The sequence below is a fragment of the Phlebotomus argentipes genome, unplaced genomic scaffold, assembly GCF_947086385.1.
Source record: "Phlebotomus argentipes unplaced genomic scaffold, Phlebotomus argentipes genome assembly contig_6, whole genome shotgun sequence".
Classification (NCBI taxonomy): domain Eukaryota; kingdom Metazoa; phylum Arthropoda; class Insecta; order Diptera; family Psychodidae; genus Phlebotomus; species Phlebotomus argentipes.
This window is the reverse complement of record NW_026776145.1, coordinates 4,531,659-4,544,299: the sequence shown is the minus strand read 5'-3', so window position 1 is coordinate 4,544,299 and position 12,641 is coordinate 4,531,659. Positions and strand designations below refer to the sequence as shown.

The 12,641-nt window shown below is 38.6% G+C and overlaps 1 protein-coding gene across 3 annotated transcripts in view; it reads right to left on the bottom strand.

The window, feature by feature from the left end:
• The window catches only part of LOC132256714 (uncharacterized), a 34,654-nt gene that overhangs the window by 12,195 nt on the left and 9,818 nt on the right, over positions 1-12,641 (bottom strand). For all 3 annotated transcript variants that reach the window (XM_059753243.1, XM_059753227.1, XM_059753235.1), the window contains 4 exons: positions 12,359-12,582; positions 11,651-11,922; positions 11,469-11,591; positions 7,687-7,723 (listed from right to left, as the gene is read on the bottom strand). In XM_059753243.1, coding sequence (XP_059609226.1) covers positions 7,687-7,723; positions 11,469-11,591; positions 11,651-11,922; positions 12,359-12,582 — 656 coding nt within the window. The remainder of the gene's footprint in view (positions 1-7,686; positions 7,724-11,468; positions 11,592-11,650; positions 11,923-12,358; positions 12,583-12,641) is intronic.

Below are 12,641 nucleotides of genomic sequence, written 5' to 3'. Positions count from 1 at the left end.
CCCACAGAGTGGTTTTCATTGTCAATCTCGCAGACAGAATATTTGCCCAACGACATGCAAATTCATGGTCAAGTTCTTCGTCTCATGTGTCGCTCTCGTCTTGAGACGGGAAAAATGTCAAGCTAATTTATTAATAGCAAATTTACTGGTTATACCGAGATAAGACATTGACAGTCTTGACTTTTATCACTTTCTCTCGTACATAGACTCTATTCAAGCCATTATTAAGTTGTTGCCTGAAAGCGCGTAGTAAGAGTTTTTCACACGTAATTTGGCAAAATCTAGAGGAGATGATAAGAAGTTGTTTGAAATACAACTCCTCACTTCAGTGACGAGTTTTGCAATCTCTTAATTATCGTTAATTTTAATGGAAATTATGAGAACAAAGTGAACAATTGGAATTTCATCAAAATTCTTATAAGCTTTCGATAGAAATCTTTCAATTTTATTACTATAACACATCCTGTCACAAAAAGTTCTTATTTACAAGATTATGTACTTCAATCTTTCTCTGACGTCATTAGAATTTTAATATGTATTTTACACTATTTTTAGTTCATGAAGTCAGTCCATATTCTGGATATGATTTAAGAAGCGGTAAATCCTTTACGACGATAATCTTCTAAGCGAGTCATATACTTGTTATTAGAATTGTTCAATTCATTCTCTTTTACACTCAAATGGAGTTTAACACAATAGACGTTCTCTCAGAATCAAAGAAATCATAGAATTTGAGCATTTTAGCACGTAATTTTGACACGAGTCCAAAGGAAAGTAGATAAATAGTGGTAAAAACATCAAACAAACATATTGGATAAGCTTAATTACATTGATGATGGCAAATTGATACCACATATCACACGAATTCTAATTTCCCCTCCGTGAAATCGATGTTTTCCCATATTGCCTGAGGAGATTAATTGGCAAATTTCCTCATTAATCCTGAGGATGACCACAAAATTACTTTATACGATATTTGATGAGCGTGATTGGGAGTACATCGCATTAACTCTGCCAATATTCTGACCATGAAACTGCGTGAAAGCCACCTTTCCATCATCATCAAGTCACTACCTCTGACATTTTCACCCTTCACATGAATTTATTATTGACTTGTAAATGTCACTCTCCCAGCAATTTGACTTTTGCCTCGGCACAATAACGACTGATTTCCTGCAATTTTCCCATCCAGGAAAGCCCTACAAATCAATGCTTCGCATTTGCCGTGAACACTGGAGGAATTTAAAGAATTCCTCCTAGGCTTCTTTATCTCAAACTCCACGTTGAAGGGAAAAAAAATCAAGCACAACATTGTGAGATTGAGGATGAAGGAAAAAAAGCGCTATGACGCTCTTTCCACAGATAATGACTCCGCCGCCCTTTCAGATAACCCACAAAGTGGCGGCAAAACAGTTGGGAATTCACCAGCAAAAAAGAGTCTCAACCGGAGCTCGAGATTCCCTCTGTTCCCTGTCACAACATACTCCACATGGCCATTTTTCCAGATAATTTGCGAGAAAAAAAATCAATTCTGTTTTGCATTCATACGACGCACTTTATGTGCAATTGCTCACATTATATTGAATTCCCCCACGAATCATTAGACAGCGCACACGAAGTGCGCCCCTTTCCTCGCACATAAACATCAATAATAAACAACCACCACTTGCATTTTCACTGCACGTAATGGCAAAAGAAGGGACAGGAAAGAAATAAATTGTGAAAAAGCGCCTCACCAATATTTTATTTGCTGTGAAAACCACACACATCACTATGTGCTATTATTACTTTGTTTACTATATTAAAATAGTCGCAAAACACCTCAGAGAGTGAGGCACGAAGGAGCCAACCACACCTCACAATACACTCTTGAGTACTTTATTTACACTCCTGTCCACCTCTACCTCAATATGTCTTGTCCGCCAGTCCTGATAAAAGCGAGAAAATGCGCGATATCCGCGGAAAGGGAGCCCCAGCGTGTCCGCAGAGGACATTTCAAGGACAAGAGCATTGATTTATGCAGAAAACACACATCCTACTCGCCCCTCAAAATAGATTACCAAAGGTGCTCTCGATAACCCACATCAAAATCACTTATTAGTCAATTTCAACAATGAACACACCCAGGCGAAGGTGAATGACCGGAAAATGTCTCTCATCAATTTTCCACCCCGGGATTTTATCGTGAAAATACTTTCTAAACACCATCATTTACTCGATTATCCCACTTACTAAATTCTCCCGCCGGGAAAACATCAAGAAATAACTTGCGTAAGAATAGAAGAGAAAAATGCGGACACCTCACAAAAGTACAAAGGATTAAACGAGTTGCGTGAATCACTCACAGTTTGATATTAATTATTCATCAGAAATTGTCCGCCACCCCTTCTATTTCACCCATCCTTTTTAATTATATGATCAGTCCCATTCTAATGCATTCGGTGTGACTTGAAATAACTTACAAGGCTAAATTGGTTTGTTTACGTTCACAGTTTATGAGTGAATGCTTTGGCCGCACTATTGTAGAAATTTGCACTTTGACGGTGAATTGATATTAAGTCGTGGCACTAAAATGCAAACAATTGGTACAGATTACCAGACTAAGAGAGTCCACAGACCGTAAACAACTTGTTTGAATTAACAAAGTGGATATTTTAAATAACTAATGCAAATTCCGCGTGTCAGAACAACAAGATTCAATAATGTGACCCGAGAAGTGCAGTGAGGGTGCTTGGAAAACCGGAAAATTCATTTGCTCACTGCTTCGTCTGTGTTATTTAATTTATTAAAATTTTTTAATATGCAGATCCGCTTGGCTGTCAGCCAAGAAATTACTCATCTCAAATCAAGTTTTCACATAAACTAGACACACGTCAAGAACTCTTTATTGCAATTGGACTGAAAATACTATACTTTTTCAATTATATTCGATACTCTACTCAAATAATCCTACATGCACTTTTTCTCAAATCCAAAGCGCATTCAACACACAGACAATTTAAATTATTCATAGAAAAGAGAAGCAAAAATATATTTAATACCCACAATTATAGATGCATAGCGATTGAGGGCACTTTTTGCATTATGTGCGAAAAACTAGTCTGAATTCTTCGCAATTCATTATTGTATTTATGCATTTTTACTACTCGCTTTTCCATTCATTTCAGATGAATGTGTGCGCTTTTCAAGATATCGTATTAATTTTGCCGATAACGAAAATTAAAATAAATAAAAAAAAACCTTTTTGCGTCGCAAAACAATTATAACTAAAAGTATAGAGTTTCTAATTTTCCCACCACGAACTGTCACTCATGAAGTCGTTGTAAATTGAAATTAATCACTAAAAGTGGGTTAGATTAATTACAAATTTATTGATGCGAATATTCAGTGCTATTCCGAGTAGGATCTGAAGACAATTTGCCAATTTAAATTCATTAACGCGATACTCTCAGTTCCTGTCTTGCAAATTCTATTTATGCGGCAGATTTTGGCGCGATTCTCACAACTTTACGAGTTGCGTGAGACTCTTAACTCACTTTGGCACTTTGATTTCCCCTGAAATGTGGGACTCTTTGTCCACTGATAACACACATAATATCTCAATCAACATTTTTTTTTCAGTCGGACTGACACACTAATTAACTAATTAGCTTACAAGACCGAATTTTAAAGTGTGCGACCGTCTGTTTCCTGCCTTCTTCGCGGCCTCATAAGTGCGCGCTTCCCTCTTCCCATCTCTCTGGCCCTTGTGATGAAAAGAAAATAAAGAACACAAGTGGGTTTCGTGAAGCAAAACAAACACAAACTCTCCCAGTGTTATGCCAAGGTCGACGAGTGTTCTGAAAAGAGGGTCCCAACGCAAGTCTGGACTCTTTCGCCCTATTCAACATCTTGAGCGCTGCAGCCGGTTGTTTGGCAAAATTTTACGATGTGCCGCTTTGGATGCTTAATCTGCCAATGTTGAAAATCCACTGCGCAATTATTCGTTTCCTTTCCTCCTCATGTGTGTGACTTAGAACAGAGGAACAACAACGATGACACACAGAAAAAACATTAAAATGAACCAGCAACAATGTTTCCAAGTCGGAGAATAATGCCAACTCAGAGACTCAACATCCATTTTCCTCATTAGCTTTTCACTCTCTCATCTCCTCCTCATTTTGGGATGTGAAAGAATGGTGTCAAGCGATCGAACAAATGAGACCTTTTTTCTCAGTGTTTATTTATCCTCACGATAAAGAATTCGCGTGTTGAATTTCAGTTAAATGCGCAAAAATGTGCAAAACCCACTCTCAAATTCACCACCTGAATGTCATTTGACACTATATTTCCTCTATAATTTCCATGAAAACTCAGCTGGACAACTAAATAGTCAGCAAATGCGAAAAATTCACCCCTTTGCGCAGAGAGGCGAAGTATTGTGTTTGCCCAAAAAAACCATTCTATTCATAGAGAAAAACCGGCTTTTACCACGTTTCTGATTAGCATTTCATTTCAAATTCCAATGATTTCTTCATCCAGTGGATTTGCAAAAACGAAACCAATCAATGGGAAATGAGAAAAATAGACATACGAGGAAATGTCGCGATTTCGTTGGTGAGGACAAACTTTTATGTTCGAAATCGCGAAAAATCACATGAAGAATCATGCACGAATGTGACATTGAAATTTACATTTTTGCATCTCTTTAATTCCCAATTCACCTTCTATGCATCTTTGTCTGCAAAATGTGTAAAATTAATTAAAGATCCACCAAAAGCATCGCCCTCAATGAGCTTCATAATTGGAAAATTGCGTGCGAATAAAATTCTCACATGGGATTTTCTCACTGGAGAAGGCAGAAAGAGAGATTTAATCGCGATAGCATTCTTTACCATAAAAGACGCAGATTAAAAGCTCTCCTTCTTTGTTGGAAGAATATGTGTCTTGACCAAAGAGCGTCTAATTCCATAACCATGGAATGAACATCGAGTTTCCTACCTTAGATAAGATAAAAGTGATCAAATATTCTGTCCAAGTTTCCTCTCTCACAAATACCCAGAAAACATTTTCCTCACTCTCCTTCTCTTTGTCATTATACCATCCCAAAAGGTGTGAGTGTTATTGAGTTACACTTCCTCAAAAGGTGAAAAATCGCAATGCAGCGACAAAAAAATCACAGAAAATTATCCTCATCTCACAATTAACTCGCTCTCTTCATACTTGTTGATGATCACGTAGACACTTCTTTGTTGAGCAACGTGTTTACTCCCGGCTTTTATTTCACGCCCTCCGCGCTGCTCTATCATCGACAATCAATCCAATAAAGAGTGATGAATCCACTTTGAATAATTCATTCTCTTCTACAACTGTCTTTTTTTCGCCTTACAATGCGTGTGAAGCTCCTCTTCAATGTCACAACAACAACACAGCAATTAGTCAGTTCAGTGCTTTATCAAACAATCTTTCCTGTCTTTCGCAATTTTCCACACCAATTTTCCATTCACTCTCCTCAAAAAAAATAACAAACTATAAATGCCGTTTGCACACAGAGTATCTCAAAAAGTGCCTCTCGTTATTTCCCTCCGCGATGCTTTTCGATTCTACTCAATGCAACGCCTGAAAGTGAACTGAGCAGAGTCACAAGCTCACAAGTGGCCAAGGAATAAAATCTCACTCTCATCGCGTATTTGTCTTTTTTGGTTGGTGTATTGGTTCTTTCCCACACATCGTCATCGTCGTCAATTTCCCTCGAGTTCGCTCTCCTCTTTTTCAGCACACATCATTTTTTAATATAAATCTGCGCTAGACGCGTCAATAAGTTTACACACGCACTTTAATTCATACACTCAGCACAATTCATCTCAAATATTTATAAGAACTATAATCTCCCAATATAGCCAACACTATTTCTATACAATTAAATTAAAACCATCCACTTAATTCACAACACAAACTCACATCCAAGCTCACATCAGTCAACACAACATCAGAAAATGACGCAATTGTTTGGAAGTTGATTTGCCGCTATGACTTGAAATATGAGAGAGCTTTTAAGCTCTCAAGTAAACAGATATTTTTTTACAATAGTCAAACACCAGCCAGTACAAAAAAAGCTGTAAAACACACTCAACAGCGGCGAAGGAGGCAAAAGTGAGACAGAGAGAAAAAATCTCCCACACCAGCAATGAATGTTGTTGTTATCAATAAATATACACGACTGTAAATTTCAAATAGTAATAGAGACAAGCCCACAATCAACAACCATATGAGACTCGGTGGAGAATTAACAGCAAATTATTTTTGTGCGAAGAGGCTAATCATTCTCTAAGGAAATGTACATGGAAAGCTAGAATTTCACTCCACATTAAATGAATTTACGGTGACACATCACAAAAGTGTCTTGAGATCCGAAAAATACGTTGAAATAGGGCTAAGAACAGAAAAAAAATCAAAAAGAATGTTGATCAAGTGTATCTTGTAGATTGGAAAATAATGAAAAATTAGAAAAATTTAATAAATGGCCGTATGAAACCACTAAAAAACTAATGACAAAGTTTCTGCGCTGTTTTCCACTCATAAATCAACTTGTATCCTTAAATCAACACTCCAACTTTGAGATAAGTTACAAACAATGGACCAAAACCACACATTTCATTGCAACACAACTGTACAAATTTCCCAAGATTGCTTATCCCATCAAATTGTGGCACGTTTCATGCGGAGCGAGAGGGAAAATAGGCGTGAAAACGAGAGAGAAACACCACGAATGTGGTTCAACAATAAAGTAGGTGGAAGAACACGTTCTTGTCTTCTTCCACCAGCGCGCGAGTTTTCCAAACAGCCAACAAAAACAAGACGATTGAGCGTGTGTGTTGTATAAGAAAACAATACCAGAGGAGAAAAAAATCCAACACATCGAGTGTGTGAAAATATAGCAGAAAAAGCCGCGTAAATAGATGAATTAAATTATGTGTGATACAATCCATTCTAGGGAGAAAGATTTCTGCAGAATATTCCGCATGCTTGCCGCTTGTAAAAGGAGATGAAGGAAGATAGTGAGAAATTGCAATTCAATGAACTCGATCGCGCGAGAATTTCCTCCATTTCACCAAGAGTGAGAGACACAAAGAGGCAAATGAAGATCCTTGAGACATTACTTTTCTCTACATACGAATCTCTCCTCTAATTTCGCACGAATATCGCAGTGTAAAAAATTACACACGTTCGAAACACATCTTCAATATCGGTCAAGGCTGTAAGAGGGAATTTGTGTTTATAAATATTATTGCTCAACAATATATTCTCTTCTCGGCACCCGAAAAAAACTGTGACTTCTATCTCACACTCATTCGCACTGAAAGTCAACGACCTTCGTGAATTTTCCCCCAGCCAAAGAGCGAGAAATATGAGTTTTTGGTATAGTTTCTTACTGACATTTTCCACGCAATTCACGTGGCGAAATTCCACCTGCATTGTCTCTCAAACGCGATGAGAGCAGCAGTGAAAAGTGACGTGCTATTGTGTGTGAAAAAGCTCCAGCCGCAAAAGCTCTGCTCTTTTCGCGCCAATTCAACACACCATCTACTCGCAATTCCGACAAACTTGGAAGTTGTTTCTCGGGAAGAATCACATCTTCCTGGTTGCTTTTCAAATGGGAAAAATCTCCCCCGCAAAACAGGGTAAGGATATCAATTTTATACTCACTCTGAGCCGCTAATTGTTGTTGATGAGCAGCAACGCGCTGTAAAAAAGGAAAGAGCAAGGATTAGTAACAAAGCTTGATGGTTAAGTCACTCTAGAATCTGAGGTGTAAAGGAATATCAGACACTTTTCACCGATCAACGTACGTAGTGAGAGTTGAGCGTTCTTATCCCTGACCTCTCCAATGCCTCCACATCGAGGGATTTGCTCCGACTTCGCGGACTGTAAGACTGCGAACTGGAGCCCTTCATGAAATTCTTGAAGTACGACATTTTTTCTCCTCTTGTTCACAACAATTCTATGTTCATTTGTCATCAACCGATGCGCCGCATTCGTAATGAGGAACTTTCAAATGATAAACATCCGACACTCGTTTGGCGTTTGATCGCGCTGTATTTTCATGTGACCACTAAAGACACAAGAATTCACTTTACATCCCAACCAATTCACACACAGCATCTAATTCATGTCGCGCAGAGAGAAAGAGCGAAATTATGCAGTGTTTTTCCACAAAAGTGCGTCTCTTCGATTACCCTTGAAAATGGCACTGACGAAATGACCAGAGCCGACCATACAGAAGGATGTGCGATAAGAAAATCATGAGATTGAGGAACACACACTCGCAATATATGTCAATCAAGGTATTTCTGCTTATCAATCACTTAAGCATTGTTTCGATATCGCATTTTTTGCACCGCGATAACAGATTCCAGACTCACACAAATTTCTCCATCTAATTTATTATTGTGCCCACAAATAAATATGAGATAAAGTTTGATAACACAAGCGACAAAATTGTGTGCGAAAGGAGAAGTGAAATCATGTGAGAAGTTATTAAGCTAAAACGACGAGCTGATCAGCTTCCAAGGTGCGAAAAGTGAATTTCAAGGCGAACCCCAAGAAATTCACTCAGACACTTTTTTTGCACTTGATCTTGCAGGCCACCAAAAAACGGCCTTTTACCATCACGATTTTTTGATTTATCAGCTGCAGTTTCTTCTCTCGCTGATCATACCATGCAAAACCTCCGCAATTCAAGTATTTTCATTCAATTTTCTGATATGCCTCTCGCCATGACGATTTATCAGCTTATTGTTTGCAATTAAAGTGATTTCATTATATAGAAATTGATAACGAAAATTCACAGAGATTTTTTCACAAATCCATTGCGTTTCATGTCAAATCAAAAGTCTTATCGCTAGACTGGGTTATACAATGTGAGCTCTTGAAAAACAGTAAACATCCACTGATAGTTCTGGAGTTTTCTACGAATTTGTTTTATTTTTAGAGAATAAAGAGTTCTTTTGTGTCGCGCTATGCAAAATATCAAAGGAGACGTCAGACTACGAAATATCATAATTTCCAATCACTTAGATTGGGATTAGCTTTAAGTAGACTTCTTCGAAGAGACAGATAATGCTTATAAAGTCATATAATATGTTATATTATCAAGAAATCACTCAATTTTCACCAATTCTGCAATGCAATAGTGTCACGATAACTCAGAATTCAAGTCAGCAATACAAGATTAGATACACTTCCATGCAGAACACCTGAATTGACAACGTTTCAAAGGATTGAGATGATAAGAATCGCGCACAATTTTCTTTCTCTTTCCTTGCTTTGACATCAGCATGATGCAAGCACTGATTTCTCTTATAATGGCAATAATAACTGCCAATAGACAGGCTAAATTAAAGATACTAATTTTTAGACACACTCAGGATTTTGCTTAGTGACAAAAGGTGTGTGGAAGACACAGTGTTTGTCAGCTACAATTACATAATCGCTAAAATAACAAAAAACAGAATAAAAGAACTGTATAGAATATCATATATAAACCACGTTTCTCAATTAAAACATGTGACTGGAGATTAAATAAACACTATAGTGATGATATCAAGAGTTGAAAACACACTGTATGGCAAGAATCAACAATTTGGTGAGACTTTTTCTCCGCTTATCCGTGCATTTCGCACAAAGAATACGAGAATTTGCACTAAAATTGCATCTCTGCGACTTCTCTTTACAGATTTCTCAGTGTCGTCGTCCCGCTCATGTTCGCGCCATTCACAATAATTTATTTTTGAAAAATCATACAAAACAATTTACTGCACAATACCCACGGTTATTTCCATATCTATTTATGTGAATAAAAATTGCCACTAGCATCACGATATGCATATCTCTGTGACTCGAGGAGCCTGACAAATCCTACCCAAGATTGATCGTCAGGGAGACTGAAAAACCTCACAGATTTTCGGTCACTTCTCTGCTACATTTTAGCATGTGTTGCTGCAAAGATATTTGCTTTAAATATTTGCAACACCCACTGCACAAAATATACTCTCTTTCTCTCTCCATCGCACACCGAATGACCCTCAAAATGCACAGATGAGACACATTTTATCAATAAACCTCCCAACACTCACACACCGCATTTGAATCACATGCTTTTCTGGCGTCGCGCGTGGAAAATTTACTTAATCCCAGCCTTTCAAAATCAAAACTTCTCTCCCGATCACGAGGTGTTTTTCCTCGTCCATCCAGAGGAGACTTCGGACAAGGGAAGACCTTCCCTCGGGAAACTTCACACCCACAAGCGACACGAGGACAGGAAAATGCGCGATGCAACTGAACCGCCTCGAGGCACGATTGTCTGGAGACTGAAACAGTGACTTGTGTTAATCACATTTCGCGCGGCATCGCGGGGAAAAGAGCTCACACACTGTGTGCGAGATAGATAGAATGATTGTGTACAATAACAGTAAAAATTATTGTCAAGATAAGGAGGAATTCTCTCGTGCGCCGTTCAAACGCGTTATCCATCGTTATTCAATCAAAATCAACTGATTTGTGTGGAAAAAGAGTCCACCAAAATCATTCCTAGACCTTTAGTTCGACCCCTAATGAAATAGAAAATTTAAATTAGCGCGCTTGTTTTGCCGCTGGAAAATGAATTTCAACAAAGCGAAGCTACAAAACACACTTCATATAAAAACAACGTGAGACGTTGCCCTTCATACTTAACATGCCTTTTTCCTGCTTTTCGCCATATAAACCATAAAAATATAATTTCCCCGCCATTACTAAACCGACATTTGACATGAATATGACGCGGAAGATGAGGTAGGAAAAACTTTTATCACTCATATGAGGAGAATTTTTAATGAAGAAACTTCTCAAGACTCTGCCAAGTTGCGAGACTGAAGAAGAATTGTTCAAGTGTCGACTGGGTAAATACTCTTCATAAGCAAACAAGTGCAAAAACACATGATTGCGACTGATTAAATCATTCTCTCAATAGTTTGTGATCAAATACAAGACAATTTCATCTAACCACACAGTTAATTCATCGAGTTCAAATATTTTTTCACTCATTCACGCAATCTCTCTGTGCAAACTCATTTGCAATTGATCTTCAGGCAGTCATGATCAATGCCATGAAGATGAAAAGACAACTCTCGAGCCCCTCAACCATCCATAAATCTGCGAAAAATGTCTGCTTTTCCATTTTCTGCGCTCACAACAGTGCCTAAAAATACTTAATTCCGACTAAAGAATGTTTCTCTCTCGTAAATATTTATCAAAAAATCTTTCTCCACTTGAAGATTTTCATGTCTTTCCATGTTTTCCCCAAAAAATGGGTCATTTTGTCAATTGAAATGTGAATTTGAGACAAAGTATTCAGTTAACGTTTCAATTCTTCTCCCCCATCGACAGTGGCGACACAGCGTGGAGAGTAGAGTAAACTCCCAATTAACACTTCCAAGTCGAAAACTCACCGCTTTTCTCTTGTCCGCTTCCGACACAGCTGAATTCGATCGGTGCCTGAAGAGATCCATCACTTTGGTCATTGCCGATTTGGAGGCATCCGCTCGCCGGACGGCAGTCACAGTATGATAGTACTGCAAGCAGAAAAACTCGTTACTCAGTGAATTCACTGGGAAAATGGGCCGGAATGAACCTGAGCATCGCTGCCTGGATGTGGATGAGCCGATCCGTCCTTGTATTTCGCCGCTCCGGTGCCCTGTCTGTGGCCCACCGTGTGCTGGATGGCCGTTCTCATGCTCTGCATGATGCTGCTGGGGCCGCTGTGATTGCTGCTGGTGCTCAAACTGTCCCTGTCCGACGATCCACTCGACTTAGCGGCATCCTTGTCCTTCCTCTTCGTATCAGATTTGGTGCGCGGACGGAAAACGTCGAAAATAGTGGGTCGTCGACTTGGACTGGCAATTCCTGCAAGTCGAACACAAGAATAGTAAGAAAATGATAATAATTTTGATGTAACATGGGCTGAAATATTATTGAGACTATAAAACTAATAATAATAAGTTCTGAATAAACTTCCGTCATATACCAACTATCATTTATGCTAAAATTTTTCATATTAAGCTATAAAAATCAAACGTTTGCCTATAATTGCTAAAGTTAAATGTTTCTCTGACATAAAAGACGACAATTAGCAAGGAAATTTACATGTAAGTAAGAAACGTCGTGCAAACTAAAGAACAAAACTTATAGAATTGATTTCCCTCTACAAAATCTCCATTGAATTGATTTCCCTCGAATTCATGTCTCATTCAATCTATAAACTTGCAAAAATTAACTCTGCCGCAATGAGTGCTCCTCATTGACCTATTCACAACACTGCGGATGTTTTCAAAATTCTCACCATGAACTGTTGATTGATTTATCACCGGTGACTCATCCCCGCTTCTGCGACGCTCCAGCGATCCCGATCTTGGTCCTCCAACGCGTTCAGTGCTCCTGGAAATCTTCTCAGCATTCCTATTTAACTTCTCGAGCTTCGCCGCTTCTCTTTCCAGCTTCTTGGCCGCTTCCTGGGCCGACTTCCTCGCCTCTCGTTCCGATCTCTTGAGCTCCTTCTCATGTTTCCTGAACATAAAATACAACCCTGTCAGTAAGTCATAATTGATTTCTCGGTCAGTTGCACC